Source organism: Serpula lacrymans (assembly GCF_000218685.1).
Source record: "Serpula lacrymans var. lacrymans S7.9 unplaced genomic scaffold SERLAscaffold_6, whole genome shotgun sequence".
NCBI classification, from domain to species: Eukaryota; Fungi; Basidiomycota; class Agaricomycetes; order Boletales; family Serpulaceae; genus Serpula; species Serpula lacrymans.
This window is the reverse complement of record NW_006763295.1, coordinates 1,076,634-1,094,856: the sequence shown is the minus strand read 5'-3', so window position 1 is coordinate 1,094,856 and position 18,223 is coordinate 1,076,634. Positions and strand designations below refer to the sequence as shown.

The following is an 18,223-nucleotide window of genomic DNA, read 5'->3' as shown; positions in this document are numbered from 1 at the left end:
TCATCCAGCATGTTCAGCGATAAGCTTGCAAGGGACAGGATAGCTGCAGTTGAACTACAGCTCAGGGGGAGCACGCATGCGAAATGCTCAGATGTGGTCTCCTCCGTACCGAGAAGGTGGTAAGCATAGATCAAATAACACAGGAGTGCACAAGGCAAGACGAAGCATCGATGCACTCGAAGCTTATTAACAAACCCTGTCCAACACCAGGTAAGTCAACAAGACTTTTATTCTGATGCTGACGAGAAAACACACCGATGCAATCATGGCAAGGAAACGTCATCGCCGCCAACATGCGTATTGGATAAGACTTTATGATATTCCTAAACCGAGCAGACCAGCGGTGAAAAAATAAGCCAGACCAGACCAAGACCTTGAATGTTTATATCAAGATCAGTTAGGTTAGCTAAGCAGAAATACTTCAATGCCACTTACCTTGATAATCAGCCTATTGCTATTTGAAGAACAGTCTAGGACAAGCAGTAAGCAATTCGCATTAAGCGGGGTACGCTATAACCCAAGATCAGGAAAATGACAGAAGTGGCGTAGAATGCGTCCAGATCAACTGGCTGAGAAGAAATTCGTAGATGTTGCTGTAGGTCCGGAGCCGGTGATACGCCGGAAGAGAATCATGGCCGTTATAACAAAAATACGATAAAGAGCATTTGTCCAAGAGTTAAATCGTCTCTTTACAAGACATCCTTAAAATCAGCTTGCCAAATTGAGTGCTCGTTTTGGCATGCGATCATATTTGCATTGGATCATTGAGCCACATTTGCGACTTGACATATGCGCACTGATCAGCGGCCATGGTAAGCACAGAAACACGATCATTTAATGTTGCACTTTTTGAAAAGTTGACTTACCTTCTATGCTATATGATCCGCTTGATCAGCCTCACATTACGAGACTTGAAGCCACTTGGCTGAGAATGGTCAGAATCAGTAACTTGGCGACTTGCATGGTGGCCTAAAATATGCAAGTGAAATAAAATGCAAATGAAAGCGAATCTACGAGTATACATGATGCCCATCGCATACTGGGGCCAGAAGAGGAAAGCAATGACACGGAAAGGAAGAACATTCATTCGAAAGTTCAGTCTAATCTGCTGGATAGGATTATTAGTTACCCTGACAATGTGGATAAAAAAGTACAGCCAGAAAGTAACGCTTACCATTTCATAACAAAGATAACGCCCGCAGTCGTGTTGATAGACTACTAGCTCTCGATAGTCATCGAGCTCAAAGTATAAAGGATGTTTTCTAAATCGCGAAGCCATGAAACATGTTTCCTATCGACATATGGTGATGTTAAATTCTGGAAAAGGTATAGTCGTTGTGGACTAGCATCTTCCTGTGCAGATACAATATCTGTCCGTACTATTTCGCGCATCCGCAGCTGGGCAGGTCATAGTCAAGGGAAAAGGGCTGACAAGGGTGATGTGGCGCTAGTTGAGCAGGCACAAAGATAAACCGTAACCCTGACATAGGGTTAGCACGGCACTGCAGTACTGCGGTACTTACGAGTCGATTTGAACAGCTTTTCCTCTTACAAACTCTTCTCAGAGCGAGCTATCTCAGATATCCACAATGCTTGGAATCATCGAATCCCTCAGCCTATTGGCATATGTTGGTTTCTCCTTAGCGATACTGGTTCCCTTGTCTGGAGCCTTGGTTCGTTTCAGAGCCCACTATAACCCGAAGGGTCTCCAACTAGACTCCGAGGGTGGTGTGCAACCACACACAGGCCCTGTCATATCGTCCTTCTTCGGTATGCTCAAAAGAGTGTACAGAATTGAAGTCAGTGCTTCATCCAAGTTTGATATGGCCGAAGCTAAGGGTTTATTTTCTAACAGGGATGGTCAGGACTGTATAAAGGACTGAGTACGTCGTCATGTTGTTCACACTCACACACCCCAATTCATATCTTATGGTAGTGCCGACACTTCTGTCGACCCTTTTTATAATGGTGTTTTTGTTGGTTTTCTTGAGTGATAGTAATCTTCGTCACGGAGCCTACAATGTGCCTTCAGTTGGAGTACTAGGAACATTGTCCTACAGCCTATTTTCAATGTTAATATCCCTCCCTCAAGTTATCGTCACGGACAGGTCAGTCATATCATCTTTTTCATGTGAGTCCAACAGCTTAACTCTACTCCCAGAGCAATCACAACTCCACACAAGCTCCCTTTCTTACAACCCATTTATTCCTTGCGTCTCCTTTTGACACCCACAGAGCGCCGTCGACCATGGCTTCTTTACTTGACTCCTGGTCTCCTAGCTGCGCAAGTGTGTCACATTGCATATGTAGTCCTCGGCCTGCGATCTGTCCGCAAGTTACTCCTACCTCAGCTCTCTGAAAGTGGATTCCCAACGGCGAATGACATTTCTTATGTCAAGCTAGGCATTTTCTCCGCCATCGCGCTTCTCAGCACCTTCGTCTTGACACCACTAGAAGTAATCACCACCCGCTTGGCGATTCAACGTAACCACGCTGCGCCCGAATTCAATTCTGTGGCGCAGGAGGAAGAAGGCGATGCAGAGGAGGGCGCCGAATACGCTGGTGTAGAGGAGGACGTCATTGGGTTTGTCCATCCGCTTTATCTGAGTAATTGCTAGCAGTCACTTACTATCACATCAGATTGAGGAACGAAAGGGATCCATATATCGGTCTCTTAGACTGCGCTAAGAGGATCATTGATGAAGAAGGATGGGCTGCCTTGTATCGCGCGTGGTGGCTGACGATGTTGGGTAGCCTTAGTGGTGCATTCGCGTAGAAGCATGTTAATACTGAGTGTTTTAGTTCAACATGCATGGGCTCTGACATGAATTTCAGCAGCAACTCGCGTTATAAGTGTACATATACATAGTGATAAAATTGTACAGTAATTTTTTTGGATCTTATGGTAGCTGTAATATATTCACTGCTACTTGAATAAATATGGCTTTAGTGCCGCGGTAGACTTCTAACTGAATGCACATTATCGTTTGGTCTATTGAAAGGAAGTACATCAAGATGTGCTAGGTTCTTTGGCGGATGGTGCCGTATGTACTGTGCTATTGCTAGACTCGGACTGTGGGTTTACTGTAGGATGCGAAACATTCATTGCTTGTCGCAATGGAAACACAGAATTGGTAGCTGCATTTGCGCCCACTCCCCTTGACATCAATGAATTCAGTAGCATGGCCAAACCGCTCATCTGAGCTGACTGGAGCAGAGAGACATTGATCTCCAGGCTAAGCATAGTGCCGTTAGAAGTGGAGCCTCTGAGTACTGCTGGCGGTTGTGGTTGATCAGAAGCGGGGAGAGATGTGGCAGGGACTGGCACAATGCCAAGAGCATTGAGGGCCGAAAGAGAAGCGACTGGTAGTTGTACAGGAATGGCACTTGTCGAAGATGGAGTGTACGTAGAAGGAGAGGAAAGGGACGTGGAGAAGGTGGACGTGGAGAATGAAGTAGTAGCGGTTTGGGCCCCACCATATGGCTGAGTGTATGCATATGGATAAGTCCGGTAGTACTGAGTCTGAGAAGTTTGTGGGAAGTAAGATGGTCGAGGGGGCGGCATCGTAGCCATTCGTTTCTCGCGTTGGATCTTGTCCAGTTCTGCCCGTGCGTTTCGCAACTCACTGCTGATAGACGTCGTCTCTGCTCGATCTGCCTCTAAAACTGCTTGCGCAAGTATATATGCTTGGTCGTGTGGAGATGTACGCTACACAGAAATCAGAACCATGATTTTTATACAGTCTCGTAAAACTGACCTTCCCAGACTTGAGCTTCACACGCTTGAATCGACTTTCCAAAGCCTGCCGTCGTTTGAGGAAGTCTAATGACAGTCTAGTTTCTGAAAATGATTATAGCAAATCGAAATATAGACAAATCAAAAGCACAATACCTGTAATCCTATCACGCAGATCACTAGTAGCTTTCTCTTTCCCCTTTCTCTTCCCATTCCTTAAGATGGCAACCAGATCATCCTTGGGCTGCTGCAAGATGTGATACGGTAGCAATCTGTCGACTACGTCGGCAGCGTCAACAAAGGGTGAATCCACGTCTGGATACAAAACTGAAATATGATCTGCTTCCAGGCATGTCGCAAACCTTGAATAGTAGTGAGTAAAAAGCTTGCAGGTAGTATCAAACCAGTTCGCACCGCCCTGCTGTATCCTTCATTATCTGAATCTCCTCCTCTGTCCTTGTTCTCTTGTTTTTGACGGCCTCTACTGCTCCTCCACCCCCTGAGCGGTCCAAAACGTTGGGACCCAAGTGCGTGCTGGTAGATGGACCAGCAACAGGCATCTGACGCGCGGTTGCGCTTGAAATTTGTGTCGTAGTTGCATTTAAGGCAGCTGAAGAGTTTTCTGGCGATTGTAAGACAGGTTTGACCGAAAAGTCGTTCAGGGAAAAGGATCCCAACGGACTAAACATTACTTTCGTTTGTTATGCCTGCTTTGCGCTACAGCAACCCTCGTGACCGCGCGAACGTTCAAATTACTTTAGGGCAAGTCGGTAAATTGCGATGGACTCGGAACTTAGTGTATTCAAGTTGCAATGCACTAAATGTATAATATCGTCGACATAATACCCTTTGCCATTTGTGAATATCAAAATAGTCATTCAGGACGAATAGACTTTGCTGTTGTAACGGTTTTCAATCTCTTCAGCCAATCCGACGCCTGTGCAACTTCTTCCGCGTTACTTTGAGCTACTTTCTCGAGATACTCTTGAGCAAGCGACATATCTCCATTGGCGATGGTCATCTGGTAGCGGGCGACGTAAATGCTTGATTTTGCGTAGTCTTGCACCTGTCGCACTAGTGATATAGTCAGAATAACAAGCTTCTGTGAAGAACTAGACGAAATTACGCAACTGTTTGCCCTCGAAACTTCCACTACTCTTCTATGATAAGCTACTGCTTCCGGAGGTTCACCTAGCTCTTCATACAATTTTGCAAGCTTTAAGGTGATGGTAGTCTCATGCGGGTCAGCACCGAGCAAAGCGCGTTTCATACATTCTACCGCTTCACGCAATCTCAAAGTATAAAAAAGCGAATCTGAATAATGCACTGATCTAGGACCTTCCAGGACTCACCGGCCAATTTCTTCGTAACACATCCCTTGTGCCTGCCAAAGACGGACATCATATGGTCTATCAAGTGATACATGGATTTATCTCCTTGCTGATGAAGATGCATGAGCTTACCGCAGCGCAGTGGCATGTTGGTAATAGTGCAGCGCATATTGATGCATGCTCAAAAGCTCGTAAGCTTGGCCTAGACCATACCATGCTCTGTAGTCCTTCCGATTAACATCTGAAGGAGGAAAGCTTTAACAACATGCCCAATGGGCTCTATGATTTACGTACCAATGGCCCTGCGGTAAGCCTCAATAGCGGCATGTGAGTTCTTCATTTCAACGAATTCGTGACCCATTAGGGTCCAGGCAGATAGATATGTCCGATCTAATTGTGTAGCTCGTCTAAAGTATTTCACAGCCTTTTCGTGCTCAGCCCGGAGCGAATGGTGATTCCCTTTAGTTCTTTGAGTAATTCACGTCTTTGCTATAAGGGAACTAGTGAAACCGTTCACTAGGAGCACTCACCAACCAAACAACAAACTTCTGGACGGTCTTTATCAAGCTCTAGAAAGTCATGTGCGAGTCTTGATAACTTCAATCGATTGTCAGTTACATAGAGAATGTTGGAGTATACGTCGATGTCATCAATGCGGTATGGATCGAGGGATAATATCCGCTCGAATTGCACTTCAGCTTGGCCAAAATCTACAGGACCAAATCTATATAATGAGCAATCCGATGCACAATAGGAAAATCAATTATACCGTGTAAATGATATAGCACGCAAGCGCGCAAGCTCATGATCCAAAGGCTACCCCGAAAGAAGTCATCGCTCAGGAGGTGATCGCATATAGCTAACTCGTTCTCTGAGGGGCTATGAAGTTCATTCATTGTTTTGACCTGGAATAGCTGCACCAAAGGGTGGGTTGATGGTAAAGGTATCAAAGGAAGAATAGATGACAGCTGTGCCGCTCATCAGATATGGGATATAACTCTTAAGACCATGGGACTAACCTCTTCTCCATCACCTATGCAGCTGCCAAGAAGAGTCCATAGTGACCAGTTCCACGGATAGCCAGCAATAGAGAGCAACGCACTCTCTATTGCTTCTTCACGTCGAGACAGCCGGAAAAGAAACAGAGATTTTCTAATAGCAATACCACGTTAGCGTACGCAGGGGACGAAAGAAAGATCCAACAACCCACAAGAACAAAAGCCAGGGGTCTGTGTCATTTTGTACCGTTTGAAGGAATTGGAGAATCGAAGGGTTTACTGGGAGTGGTGTTTGGTGCCGACTGTCTGTAAGAGTGGAACGGGTGAGATACAACCCCGATGCGAACGAGAAAGTCCTTACTGGCGACTCTATCCCAATGTCGCAAAGCTTTTTTCTCACTAGCCTTACCTTGGACATCGTCTCAAAACATCTTGCAAGAACTTTTGATCCCACTCACCAAGTATTGACTATAGATACTCAAAAAACGTGCAGTTGTACTCTTGCAATGCCGTAGTACGTGCACCGCGCGGAGATATTCTTTAGATCCAAAGAAGGCTCTGGCAGCTGCCAGAGAGACATCTTCTGAAGTTTCCCACTCAATTTCTTCCATATCATTGTCTGGCTGATGCTTAAATAGTTGTGGTATGTGCGATTGTGCCACTGGGGTCGAAGGTATGAGAGGTGCATTTGTGGGAGCAGGGGAGGGATTGGAGAACGAAAAAACTAGCTGGGGGGAAGTAGAACGAGCCGGTGTAGAGGTGGAAAATGTCGACGCGTGGGTTGATAACAGCGCATCACGAGTATGAACCGGTATAGCCAAAAGCAGCTCAGATGACCTATCACAGTAAAATTATTGGTTATTTTCGAAAAAAGAATGTAGAAGCCGTACCACTTAGAAGCCACGTATAGCCCTCTATCAGAACAATCTCGAACTGACTGCCGCAGTTCGTTCAGCAGACCACTGTCAATAGGAGATATCATTGTTGATTTTACAGTTCGGCCTCAGTGGGACCGGAAGGCCTTCGAGGGGCAATTCCAAGAAAGTTGAAGGCACAATCAAAAGGCCCAAGCGTAGTAACCGCAGCGTTGGGAATGGGACGGACAAGTACGAACTCGACGGTTAGTTAGATACTTCCGAAATAGGTGACCAAGCTTGATCTTGGAAGATGCAAAGAAACGGTTGAACACCTGATGGATCAAGCTGGACCCAAGCGGAATACCGCGATGATCGCGATAGCTGAGCGTCTTTGTGGCTGTTTTCACTGTTCCAGGCGGATTTCTTGTATCTTCGAGTTTCAAGTTGTTTCCAGATGCCAAGTGAAGGCCGAAGCGTGCAGTAACCCGACATTCCCACGTGCCTTCATACTCTTAGAAGTACCGCTCGCCGTCGGTACCTGCTTTTCCACATACTTGAAAACTATAAGCATCCGCATTCCTTCGACGGCAACAGCCACCAGTGCTCGCCCGTAATAGCGATACTTGCCAAGTCACCGCCACGAGTGTCTATCTCTTCGCTTCAGCATACGGCCTTATACGGTGCGGACGGCGTGTAACATTCAGTCCTAGCTTGACCTTCTCTCACCCATAGACACAGGGACGTGTCATTGGCTGCTGTGTATTATGGGCTGGTACACCGCTGCTGTCTGCACGATAGTGCTACTCGTCCTTCTGAGAATATACATGATTCTACCTGGAAATCCTCGTGGTAAACGTAGTCTCGGGTCCGTTGTAAGGAGACCAAGTACAGATACGTGCAGTCTGGCAATATTTCTAGGCTCAGGTATGTGGTCATCAGGCTTGGCCAGTTAAGCAGCACACATAACTATAGTTGACCCTGTCAATTATTAGGTGGCCATACAAGTGAGGTCTTGAGTCTCGCTTCCGCACTGGACTTTTCCCGCTACTCTCCACGGACCTATCTAATTAGCGAAGGAGATACCCTTAGTATCCAGAAGGCTGTATCCTTAGAAACTTTAAAATCCGCCGATACTTCGAAGGTCTTCATTTGTACTCACATCTATGCAACGTACGCGTATTGATGTTCACACTTGCAGCTCCAAGGGCGAAGTCAGTGTGTCCTCCTGACCGTTCCTCGCGCCAGGCGTGTACACCAATCACTTCTTATGACCCCACCTACGGCACTTTTATCCCTCCTATCTTGTGTCTATCATGTCACGATTACGCCTTTACTCAGAACCGAACGTTTCCGGCGTCCATTCGCCGACGTTCTTATTCTCAATGGCCCCGGGACTTGTGTCATTCTTTGTGCAGCTGTCTTTCTCAATAAAGCAAGTTCTAGATTTCCCAGCTCTCGGTGGCCTCGCAAAATTAATTGATATCGAATTGACAGTTTCTCGGACTACCGGCTCCCAAGCTGATATATATCGAGTCGTTTGCCCGTGTGCGGTCACTATCTTTCTCTGGAAAACTCCTCCGTCCATGGGTAGATTGGTGCGGTATACCATACTTATCCTCTTGTCTAATATTAATTCACATGCGTAAACAAGCTTCATTGTTCAATGGCCAGATCTTATCCAAGGCCAAGGCCGGGAAAGATACCACGGTTGGCTGGTTTAATGAGGCGAAGGAATGATTACATGTTGGTGCAATGCGTGTTTTCATTAAGCGGGTCATCGAAGATTATCGGTGCTTTCGTAAGGTACGGCATACCAAAGAAATCTTCTGATTCCGTATCGAAAGAGCTGGTTTATGCCGAGTTGCTGGAACTAACATGCTTGAACTGACATGTGCTGCAATGAACCTGACCTGCAACCGGTGTGCCACAGCACGTTCACCTTTGCTCACCAATGTGTTCTAGCCTGTGGAATGTTCTGTCCGTCATGTTCGGCATGTGTTATCGTGGAACATCATGTAGAACGTATGGTGACAAAAGAAATCTCAGAGCATTGCTTCCATTCATCGATTTCTTGGCATGTCAAACATCATTTTCCAGTTGATATTAGGCGGCAGCTTCAAGTAGTTCATAGTACAGATAGATAGGTAACGATAGGTCAAGCTTGGTCACCGTAACAGAATTTGCAGTATCAGTGATAGCGATGACTGTAGTTACTCCCATCTTTCTTGTTAAAGCTTAGTTTTCTTGGCCGATGTTCTGCGACATATTTGGACTAGCAGCGATTGAAATCATTTTACTGTAATAGAATATTTCTAGCAAAACCTTAGTGCAGCAGTGTAAACACGTCTTCCATCTGTATTCTAATCAGGATGAAGGCAACTTTTGTTCCACTTTGCGTATGGTACAATACAACAAGGCGGATCCTTCGAATGAATGATGCAGAAGCGCATAGCGTATACTTCGCCAAGGCCAGGGCGTGACTGCGGAGGCACAGGCGTTCCCAATATACATTTTTATTTCCTCGTCCAGCGATCCTCGCCGCTGTGACCACCTCGCCTTGATGGACTTGCGCTGCGGCCTCGGCCTCCCTCTCTTTTGGTAGGCTCCCAACCTCCTCCTCCACTTTCATTCTTCGAAGGATGGAGTCTTCGTTCTAATCTTTGGCCTGCGCGTAGCGATGACACTAGCTCTTTAGACGCTAACCGCAAATGCATAAAATTGCAGAAACCCCCTCTATTGCACTCTCCGTTTTCGTTCTGACGGCAACAGGCTTCTCGAAAATCGGTGACGGGCGATAGTTCGGCGTACAGTGGTCGACCTGAATTCAGAAAGCATCGGTCAGAATAGGACTGACAAACACCAATGAATTTACTCACCTGCATACCAGCGATCATTCAAATTATCAACGGCAGCTTGAGCCTCCGTTTCCCATTCGTAACGTGCATAAACATTGCCTATCAAGTGATCCCCGACATTGTCGCAAACCTTGCATGCCAAGACGAACGATCAGTCTATATCAGCGAACTAAGAGGAGTAACTCACATGCAACTCCAAGAGATGTCCGAATTTAGCGAGTTCACAGTATAAATCCTCATACACTGCATCAAAGCCTTCTTGTAGCTCTTGCTCAGTGAGTTTACAAACCGGGTCGTGGGCCGGGTTATGATATACATTGGGAAGCAATATGGTTTGCGAGAACGGTGGTCTGATGTGTTTCCGAGAACACCTGTCACCGTGCCTGCATGCCCCAATCTAAAGAGCAATGTTCAGGACCATATTCAGACGCAAAAAGAGGATACCGTACCTTGTAGTAGAACGAGCAGTTCACGCGATCCTGTTCCGTACCAAAGATGTTTGCCTAGAAGTCCATTAGCGTGTGGTTTTTGCCCAGTAAGGTTTTTCATACCAGATGCGAGGCCATGCTGAGGTTTAGACTTTGAGCTTCGAGCTTTACCGGTATCGTACACTTGAAAGACGATTGGCCGCTCGTGGAATGTTGGTGTTGAATGGTGTTTACAGAAAAAGGTTAATCGCGGAGTCGGCATTTTAATATACGCGCGCCTAGCAGCAGTTGGATGAAGGGACGGGCGGTCTTGGCTGGGGCCAAATTCATTTTTTCCCCTGGCATTTTCTAGGTGCGCAAAATCGTCTTAGCCTTTGCGACAGGGGAGGGCACGTAATCGATGGAAGATATGCATACCTATGCATATCTTCCATTTGGTCCAGACATCATCACTGTATCGCATCAGTACCACACTACGATATCTCAAGATCTGCAGAGCCCGCAACTCCCGACTATGGTAGCAATCATCTGGATACCAATCAGCGTCGTCATCGTCTTCCAGCTCTGACCTAGGCTATGTTTTTTTTTTTTTTTGAAAAAACTCTCTAAACGTTGGCCATGTATTTCTCCAGAGCTATGTCTGCCATGGGTGGTTCGTAATCTTTCTCCCTTCTATTCTTCCCAGAGTGCGGGTCCGAAGGCCAATCTCATTGTGATCCCATGTTTGATACTGGCTGTCTTAATCGTATGGGATATTGCATTCATTCATTCAGGGTTTTGGCGTGTCTGCCTATTGAGGTACTATGTCATTTTACTTTTAACTTGTATACTCAAGCAATTATCTCTTTTAGGACATTTTACGGCGACAAATTTCCGTGGGGCCGTCTCTGTGGCCCTGTATAGCACCCTTACCCATGGCCCCCTTGCATGTTCGGTGTCAAGCGCAAAGTGTTACAAAAATATCGCCATCCTCTTGCTTGCGGAAAGTTTTGGCATACAGGGTTAGTGCTTTTCATGTTATCAATTTAAGCTCTCTCGTAAGCTTTGTTTAGCTGATTGATTATCTTAACGGTCAATCTCAGTGCCATCGCTAAACAAAACCCATGGGGAAGGGATGTCTGTAAGTTCTCTGTTAGTTCTGTTATCAAGTGAAAATAAGTTGTTCACGCATGGATGCCCCGTACAGCGGACACATATCACACCATAGATACGTGGTTTTGGTATCAATATCATTTTGCCCTTTTTTCTACTCACCAACTCTGAGATTTGTAGGGACTAACGACAAGAAAGGTCTGTAGTCACCTTCTAGTCGGTAACGGTTCAAACGTTATGCCTTATCCGGCCTGCTGGATGCAAGTGTGTGCTCCATCACTAAGGGCGTTTATAACGGTCTCACTAGGTATAACTGATAAGGTTCACGATGTTATCTGAAACCATGTTCCTCAGCCCAGGAGCTTGCGGTAGTACTTACTTTCAATGCTAACCTACCCCATAGTCTATGTTTCCATACAAAATGAGAGTACTTCACTTGGTGCAAGTTATCCAGTTACTTGATCAGATGGATTGCATAGGCTTGCTTTTCCGCGAAAGTCGCGCGACATGATTGGTAATTTGACCATCTCTCACAGTTCCACCATACCATCACATTGACTAACAATTTCCCCAATAGGTGATCATCAACTAACGCAATAAGAAATTGGACTCAAGACAATAAGTCGATTTATCACCTCCGTACGACGCGAACAACAGCTGATTAGAGCACCAGACTTGTGTTTTGATACTCCATGTGGTATGTCCAGGACCAAAGGAACCAACCTTGTTTTGATTTGTAATCATATTGACAACCTTCGGTGTGTGAGTCTGAATGCTGGCTTCCATTTTCAAGTCTTTTTCCGGCGATTACATCCAGCTAGTGATTACGTGGCTGGAAATTGCTCAGCAGATAAAGCCGTGGAAAGTGCGCTGCGGTGACAATTGGCAGTGTGAAAATTATCAACCTTTGGAGCAGATATCCGTTTCGACGACGCATTATTAACGGGAAAACGAAACTAGGTTGTTAAACTCACTGCTTTTTCATTGAATGGAATAATTTCGCTTCGAGCACGCATCTATGATCGCAGCCATAGTAGGATTGGACTAATTCTGATAGCAATTTGTTACCTCGAGTCTGAATCAAGCGAAGTCATCGGCGGACGCCATCAGGGCGCCGCGCTCCATTCATGACATTCCGCATAGAAAGGACCGAGACTGGCGCTTCGAGGGGGAATAAGTGATTCGCTGTATTGGTTGGACGCGATATCAAACCTCACTGATCCTTCCCACCGGACTCGTTGAACCACGGTACTTGCCTTAAATGGACAACGTCAATAGCTAAAATTACAAGGTACTCACCATGCGGCACCGCTTGCTATAGGTACCAGCTGGAAACTGACTGACTGATCAAGAGTTATCGAAGATCACAATCGGGAGTCAAAATTAACTAATCGTTCGTTCTTTGCAATGTTTGTAGGTTGTAGCATGATGCACTGCAAGTTTGTTGTTCCAGCCGGCGCCATCTCGCGCATGGATCAATCGTCAAGAAGTTCAAGCTTATCTATTGTCCTTGGAATTTAAACCATAGCCAGCTAGCATGAGAGTAGCGAATCGGAACTATATGCGGCTGCGCAGACAAATAAATCGAGGAAATATCGGGATATGCAATTGGAGGGGCTCATTACAAAAATGGCCATCTAAGACAGCTACAGACTGCCACATGATATAACTCGTGATACATACAACAAATCTACAGAGAGTACATAAGAAAAGAGATATAAATTTGACAGGTTACATGGTATATATTGTGTTTGCAAGGGAAAGAGCTTATTGAATAATTTAAAGCAAATGCTCTATAAACCAGCGAAATCTAAACGGTAGAGCCATGAAAGAACACGAGATTATTGTGGGCGCCTCGAGGGCTCCCAAGACATGAAAGAATCGTCGCAGGCTGATGGAGAATCTGAAACAGACGACATGATATCCCACGACCGCAGACCATGTAGACTTTGAGGAGAAATAGTCGAACGGCAATTATTTGAGGTGAATGAGGCGGTAGGATGCAGCAGATTTGCAGAAGGGTTTACGGAAGGCCGCGTATGTGACGGTAACGGGCCAAAGTCGCTGGGAGGGAGAGCTATGTTCCCTAATGTTGTCCTGTAGCAAAATTGAGATTCGACTCAGGTTCCAAACAATATATGAGCAAATACTCACGTAGCAAGGCCATCTAGCTCGGCGATCCGTTGGTTCAGCAAACAACCAGAACCCATGCGGTGATTAGCTGACCGACTGAGAACATCAGCAGCTTTGCGTAAACGCAGCGAGAGCTCCAACACAACACTATAGCCTGACGACTCATTCAGGCAACCACAATGGCCGTCGAGCGAATGGTTGTGCTGTTGCTTCGAACACATGTCTTCGATCTGATTGTCTTTCATAGGATCTACATGTCCAAAGACGCCGCCGTCACATCCCATCAATCCAGGATAGGACATGAAGATAGATGCCAGATCAAAATCGCGAGGAAGGGATTGTTCTCCTGCAATCATGACTTGTGATCTCGAGAACTCGTCCGTTGGTGTCATAGTAGACGGTGAGGGCGTGCTCAATGGTGAAGATCTAGAGAAAAAAGACGGATATGACGAGCTGTGTGTGGAGTTATCGGAAGACAGCTGGGGAAGGACAGACGAAGGATAGGAAGTAGCAAGGGTAGCTAACGACGATTGCTGTGGATTAGAAGCTGAAGAATCAACGGAACAATTGGTGGATTCATTCCCTTCCTGTGGTGGCTCTGTTGAACGAGGCGACGATACACTGGATTGAGACCTATTTCCAGAATGCGAATCCTCTGAGGCAGGCCGTGACTGAGCTCTAGAATGCCATTTATCAAATTGCTCTCCTGGGCTGGAACCAGATTGTACCCAACGAGGATGAGGCTTGTTTTTCAACTGAGAGGTCCTACTCAGACAAGACATACGTAGGTAGGCACATGACAACTGACCTCACGGATGACACCTTCCAATTCGGCGACTCGTTTTCGTAGGCGAGAACTCTCGTCTTGAACCTCAGTACGTTGACTTGGGTCATCGACTTCATAAACACAAAGACCTGTCTATAGTAGATGGTGATGAGCAAGTGCGATGCGCAGTCTTGGGTAACCAACGCACAAGGCCTAGCTGTGTACAGCGCCCACATGGACGCTTTCTATCGCACTACATAGAGGAGACAGCGTGAAGACGAGGAAGTATAAGAACTCGTGTCGACGACGTACCATGCGTTTTGAAGTATGACAGTTGAGACATGATTGGGTGGTGCGGTTCCGGCGACGTTTACGATGGTCACCGTCTGGAGCCTGGGCTGGGGCAGTAGCCTCCGACGCAGTTCGTTTCTTGCGAATAGACTTGAGCTCTGTAGACATGACGAAGGGTTGAGCGTTAAACTAAAGTGGGGCTTTTAGCGACGAAAGTAAAAAGGACGTAGATATTTGTATGGCCGGGAGCCATGCATTGTCTTGGCGGTCGGAAAACCCGATGGACAAGAAGGGCTGTTTACGCAAATCGTTATAGAAATCGGGTCCACCGATATGGGGAAATGAAGCTCGATAAACAAGTCAATCTTAGTCAAGGGAAACAGACTATTGGAAGAAACCAAGTGCCGAGCCAAAACTTCCCATCACTGGTAAGATAGAGGAAAGATCAGAATGTAGACCACATAAGGACTCGGACGTGAGAGCAGAACCATAGACAATCATCATACGTTGGTATCGTAAGAGGCAGTTCCTATTTTGTCGAAGACCATCAAGGCAGGGAAAAAACCGAGGTTATCATGGACTTCCACAGGATCGTGATCCTCCTAAAGACTTAGCATTGCCAAGCCACACATTGTAGGCCAGCATCCGAGCCTGTAATGACTTTTGCGAACCTGGATCCGACATCGTGGATGGATGCTCAGACAAGCGCTCCAAAGCTCAGCCACGTTCCCAAAGAGACTTTCCAGTGCACGTGGCGGGCCGTGACCCTGCTCGGCCCAGGAGAAGTCCCCGTGAGCGATTAGCTAATACCATGGTGGCACCGGGCTATCTTGCTTTGACATGGGACAGTTCCCAGTGTGCCGTAAGAGCCCTCACTATTCTGATACTTGGCGCGAACATCTCGCAATTACCAACGTCCAAGGTCCGCGATGAGAAAGCATCCACAACAAGCCCAGGTACAAACGCTCAATGACCTCAGTTCTTACCTCGACTCTTGCAAAGCATCTTTATGCCCGATATCCACTGCCAAGCACCAAGCACCAATCCCCAGCAATCCAGACCAGCCGCTCGATGCTTGATGCCTGATGTTGGTCGATAAGCCTCTTATCCGAGACTTCGCCTCTTCCTATCTCGGTTATTTTTGCTTACCCCTCGATCCGTGTACTCTAAATCACAATCCCAACATCTGCTCACCAGCCCATCTGTCCCCATGCTTTTCTTGATAGCTGCGTTTATCTCTCAGTCCAGCTCGTGCTCCTGTGGAGCTCCAACTGACAAAACGCCGACCTACGTGCAATCCAAAAATACCCTCCACAATAACGCCATTGACGTGTTGACGTGTCACCGGGATGTCGCAACTGTTCTCCATAAGTTGTTTTCTTCGTGTCTCGCGGGCCTTCCCCCAACCCATTCTAGTACAACAACGTGCTACTCACTAACTGCAGCCTTGACCCCTGCTTCCGACATATGTCAACTCAACTCTCCGATCAATCTCTTTTGATCATCACCAGCGGCACAGCGGCACAGCGACCCAATAGCTTGAAACTACAATATTCGGTCTCTTTCGACCCACACTATCGACGTTGCTCTATTTTCTTTCACCAATGGAATATAGTACATCAACTTTCGTGATAGTCCACTTTTGCGGGACCTGATGTATCGACAACCATTCAATGTAAGCCGGTCTTCAAATACGCATGCTAACTTAGCTTATGTCCAGGATCCAGTTTTCAAGGAGAATGTTCGAGGTCCACAACCCATCGAGGAGTGCTGCGGCCAATAGAATTCAACATCGGGCGCAAAGTATCAGATGGAGCATATTCCTGTCGCCATTTACTTGCCCCAGATATCACCTACATCATTTCCATCGAGACGTCTGTCACGCTGCTGCTTCTAAAAACCACCGTAACTCTGGATGGGCCACAAGAGTCTGCACTTTCGAGGCAAATCGTCAAGGGATTCTTCTGCCACGACATACCCAATCTGATTGCATTGCCGTTGACAAAGTAGCATTCATTCGATAAAAGTGCGGAAGTAGTACACGATATTCGTTCACACGGCTATCATAGTATGACTTTTGCCTGTCATGTATGAGGATATTCTGTATCTACTTTTCTCTCTAACTCCATAAATCTGACAATCGTTAGCCCCTGGAACGATCTCGAGCTCCTATCATTCATATGCATTGTGGTACCCTACGACACCAGGCGTTGGCTTTCCACGCGGATAACCAATTTGTATCGATTGTCATACTAGAACTGACAGGGGAAACTAGCAATTTGGCTCAGCAACTATCTATCAAAACAAGCGTGGACGTGCTCGGAAAATCCCTAAGTTATCATGAAATGCCGAGTCCAGGGGTCCACAATATCTGTACTACGTCAAACGTGAGAACCGATCACGGATAGTCCTTTCTTCTTGATGTGTTTCTTTCTGTGCTGGTTACCTAGTTATCATCAAGTTATCGACATTAACCTCTACCAGGAGGTCATTGGGTGAGTTTTTCGCTACGGTTAACTAGGAACTACTGAGAGAGGTTACACAGCCTACATCACGTGGTACAGCGCCCTTCATTATCATAGCCGAGCCGCCGCTTGATGACCGGCATTCATCATACCACTAACACGTCCTCGAAACGGAAGCATTTATCGTGTCAGAAATTGAATCACGCTCATCAACTCCAGCCGTGTGTGAAAGGGGCTTGATTCAGTAATTCAGTATGTGTTACACCTTTGTTCCCGTGCCAGTGACATTGAAGGCGTTACTTATTCCATGTCATGTTGTAACGTCGCTTGTTCGTGAGAGACGAGGTATTGTGCCCCATGAAGTAGGGATTAAGAATCGGGGCGCTCATGATTTGCTTCATAACAGAATTTCTAAGAGTCTCAAATTATGCTCAAGCACCATCGGACCGCCATTTTGTCAATCGGTTTGTGACCCGCAATAGCTCGGGCCGCCATAAAATTAGGCACCTTTTGCTTGGTCAATTCGAACCTATCAAAATAGATCTAGCTGGAATCAGTCCTGTGTAAAATCCGTATGTCCTTAGCCACTTTCTAGAAAGTCTATTTGGCTCCGCGGAGACAACTCAAATGAAAAAATAGACCGCGTCAGACAACGTTACTATGCGCGTGTGTCCCTTCGCACTGATGCGTTAATCATTAGACATATGTTCCCTCTTTGGCTCCTTTTCTACGGTGAGTCGACAATGGCCGCCGATCCCCGCGTTGATCCACCCCCCTCCTCCAACTTTATAACGCATCCCTTCTCGTCCCCCTCAGGTATCATCAGAGCTTGAGATCACCATTTCCACGTTTAACATGGTGTTTCTTCAGTCTTAAGCTCGGCTGTTACCGAACAAACAACCTCAAGCTCGTGGGTTCATCAAACGTTCATCGACAATTCATTTCGCCTTCCTTGATCAACTTCTTCCTCGAATTCTCGATGTCTTCCGGCACTATCCATGCTAGGTCGATGTTCCTCGATAGACGGCTTGCTCCGATGTTCTGGAGAACGTTCGATTGTGCCTTGAATCGAAGACAAACAAGGGATACACGCTCTCTGCGTAGACAGGCCTTTGGAGACATCTAGCCTTGAACCAAACCGTCCCTCTGCAGTTTGCGCCACGTTTTGATTGTAGCCTTCATATCGCTTAACAAGCTTGGACTACCTCACTTCACGAGCAGTCTTTCGATTTAGAGGGCTGTAAACGTCTCTAGCATACCGCACTGCTGAG

General features: G+C 46.4%; 11 protein-coding genes across 11 annotated transcripts; 6 read left to right on the top strand and 5 right to left on the bottom strand.

Moving 5' to 3' along the window:
* Nucleotides 1–9: 9 nt before the first annotated feature.
* Nucleotides 10–190, top strand: SERLADRAFT_387399 (uncharacterized protein; the record flags this gene model as incomplete). Its single annotated transcript, XM_007317512.1, has 2 exons — nucleotides 10–93; nucleotides 125–190. The coding sequence occupies 2 exons, from the start codon at nucleotides 10–12 to the stop codon at nucleotides 188–190; spliced, it is 150 nt and encodes a 49-aa protein (XP_007317574.1).
* Nucleotides 191–1,533: 1,343 nt separating this feature from the next.
* SERLADRAFT_465621 (uncharacterized protein) lies at nucleotides 1,534–2,979 on the top strand (the record flags this gene model as incomplete). The annotated part of the gene is made up of 5 exons (XM_007317511.1): nucleotides 1,534–1,799; nucleotides 1,856–1,883; nucleotides 1,937–2,108; nucleotides 2,162–2,584; nucleotides 2,641–2,979. 5 exons carry the CDS (start codon nucleotides 1,590–1,592, stop codon nucleotides 2,774–2,776), a joined length of 969 nt encoding a protein of 322 aa, XP_007317573.1.
* Nucleotides 2,980–3,010: 31 nt separating this feature from the next.
* SERLADRAFT_437193 (uncharacterized protein) lies at nucleotides 3,011–4,425 on the bottom strand (the record flags this gene model as incomplete). The annotated part of the gene is made up of 4 exons (XM_007317510.1): nucleotides 3,011–3,709; nucleotides 3,759–3,841; nucleotides 3,893–4,098; nucleotides 4,151–4,425. 4 exons carry the CDS (start codon nucleotides 4,423–4,425, stop codon nucleotides 3,011–3,013), a joined length of 1,263 nt encoding a protein of 420 aa, XP_007317572.1.
* A 67-nt stretch (nucleotides 4,426–4,492) lies between these two features.
* On the bottom strand, nucleotides 4,493–7,269 carry SERLADRAFT_448425 (uncharacterized protein; the record flags this gene model as incomplete). Its single annotated transcript, XM_007317509.1, has 12 exons — nucleotides 4,493–4,810; nucleotides 4,868–5,028; nucleotides 5,089–5,145; nucleotides 5,200–5,308; nucleotides 5,362–5,526; nucleotides 5,598–5,777; nucleotides 5,837–6,035; nucleotides 6,087–6,219; nucleotides 6,278–6,371; nucleotides 6,427–6,469; nucleotides 6,524–6,902; nucleotides 6,956–7,269. 12 exons carry the CDS (start codon nucleotides 7,045–7,047, stop codon nucleotides 4,611–4,613), a joined length of 1,812 nt encoding a protein of 603 aa, XP_007317571.1.
* Nucleotides 7,270–7,472: 203 nt separating this feature from the next.
* On the top strand, nucleotides 7,473–9,136 carry SERLADRAFT_387382 (glycosyltransferase family 1 protein; the record flags this gene model as incomplete). The annotated part of the gene is given in 6 exon segments (XM_007317508.1): nucleotides 7,473–7,846; nucleotides 7,915–8,063; nucleotides 8,121–8,354; nucleotides 8,417–8,517; nucleotides 8,574–9,097; nucleotides 9,111–9,136. The coding sequence occupies 5 exon segments, from the start codon at nucleotides 7,687–7,689 to the stop codon at nucleotides 8,641–8,643; spliced, it is 714 nt and encodes a 237-aa protein (XP_007317570.1).
* Nucleotides 9,137–9,188: 52 nt separating this feature from the next.
* On the bottom strand, nucleotides 9,189–10,410 carry SERLADRAFT_465605 (uncharacterized protein; the record flags this gene model as incomplete). The annotated part of the gene is made up of 5 exons (XM_007317507.1): nucleotides 9,189–9,740; nucleotides 9,799–9,907; nucleotides 9,965–10,174; nucleotides 10,227–10,280; nucleotides 10,329–10,410. The coding sequence occupies 5 exons, from the start codon at nucleotides 10,341–10,343 to the stop codon at nucleotides 9,436–9,438; spliced, it is 693 nt and encodes a 230-aa protein (XP_007317569.1).
* A 195-nt stretch (nucleotides 10,411–10,605) lies between these two features.
* SERLADRAFT_368847 (uncharacterized protein) lies at nucleotides 10,606–10,773 on the top strand (the record flags this gene model as incomplete). Its single annotated transcript, XM_007317506.1, has 1 exon — nucleotides 10,606–10,773. One exon carries the CDS (start codon nucleotides 10,606–10,608, stop codon nucleotides 10,771–10,773), a length of 168 nt encoding a protein of 55 aa, XP_007317568.1.
* Nucleotides 10,774–11,132: 359 nt separating this feature from the next.
* SERLADRAFT_387379 (uncharacterized protein) lies at nucleotides 11,133–11,636 on the top strand (the record flags this gene model as incomplete). The annotated part of the gene is made up of 3 exons (XM_007317505.1): nucleotides 11,133–11,206; nucleotides 11,392–11,425; nucleotides 11,478–11,636. 3 exons carry the CDS (start codon nucleotides 11,133–11,135, stop codon nucleotides 11,634–11,636), a joined length of 267 nt encoding a protein of 88 aa, XP_007317567.1.
* A 1,502-nt stretch (nucleotides 11,637–13,138) lies between these two features.
* SERLADRAFT_437190 (uncharacterized protein) lies at nucleotides 13,139–14,655 on the bottom strand (the record flags this gene model as incomplete). The annotated part of the gene is made up of 5 exons (XM_007317504.1): nucleotides 13,139–13,394; nucleotides 13,452–14,185; nucleotides 14,239–14,345; nucleotides 14,405–14,441; nucleotides 14,509–14,655. The coding sequence occupies 5 exons, from the start codon at nucleotides 14,653–14,655 to the stop codon at nucleotides 13,139–13,141; spliced, it is 1,281 nt and encodes a 426-aa protein (XP_007317566.1).
* An 816-nt stretch (nucleotides 14,656–15,471) lies between these two features.
* Nucleotides 15,472–15,879, bottom strand: SERLADRAFT_387375 (uncharacterized protein; the record flags this gene model as incomplete). The annotated part of the gene is made up of 1 exon (XM_007317503.1): nucleotides 15,472–15,879. One exon carries the CDS (start codon nucleotides 15,854–15,856, stop codon nucleotides 15,659–15,661), a length of 198 nt encoding a protein of 65 aa, XP_007317565.1.
* A 188-nt stretch (nucleotides 15,880–16,067) lies between these two features.
* SERLADRAFT_465598 (uncharacterized protein) lies at nucleotides 16,068–16,565 on the top strand (the record flags this gene model as incomplete). Its single annotated transcript, XM_007317502.1, has 2 exons — nucleotides 16,068–16,162; nucleotides 16,215–16,565. 2 exons carry the CDS (start codon nucleotides 16,142–16,144, stop codon nucleotides 16,509–16,511), a joined length of 318 nt encoding a protein of 105 aa, XP_007317564.1.
* Between the last annotated feature and the right edge of the window lie 1,658 nt (nucleotides 16,566–18,223).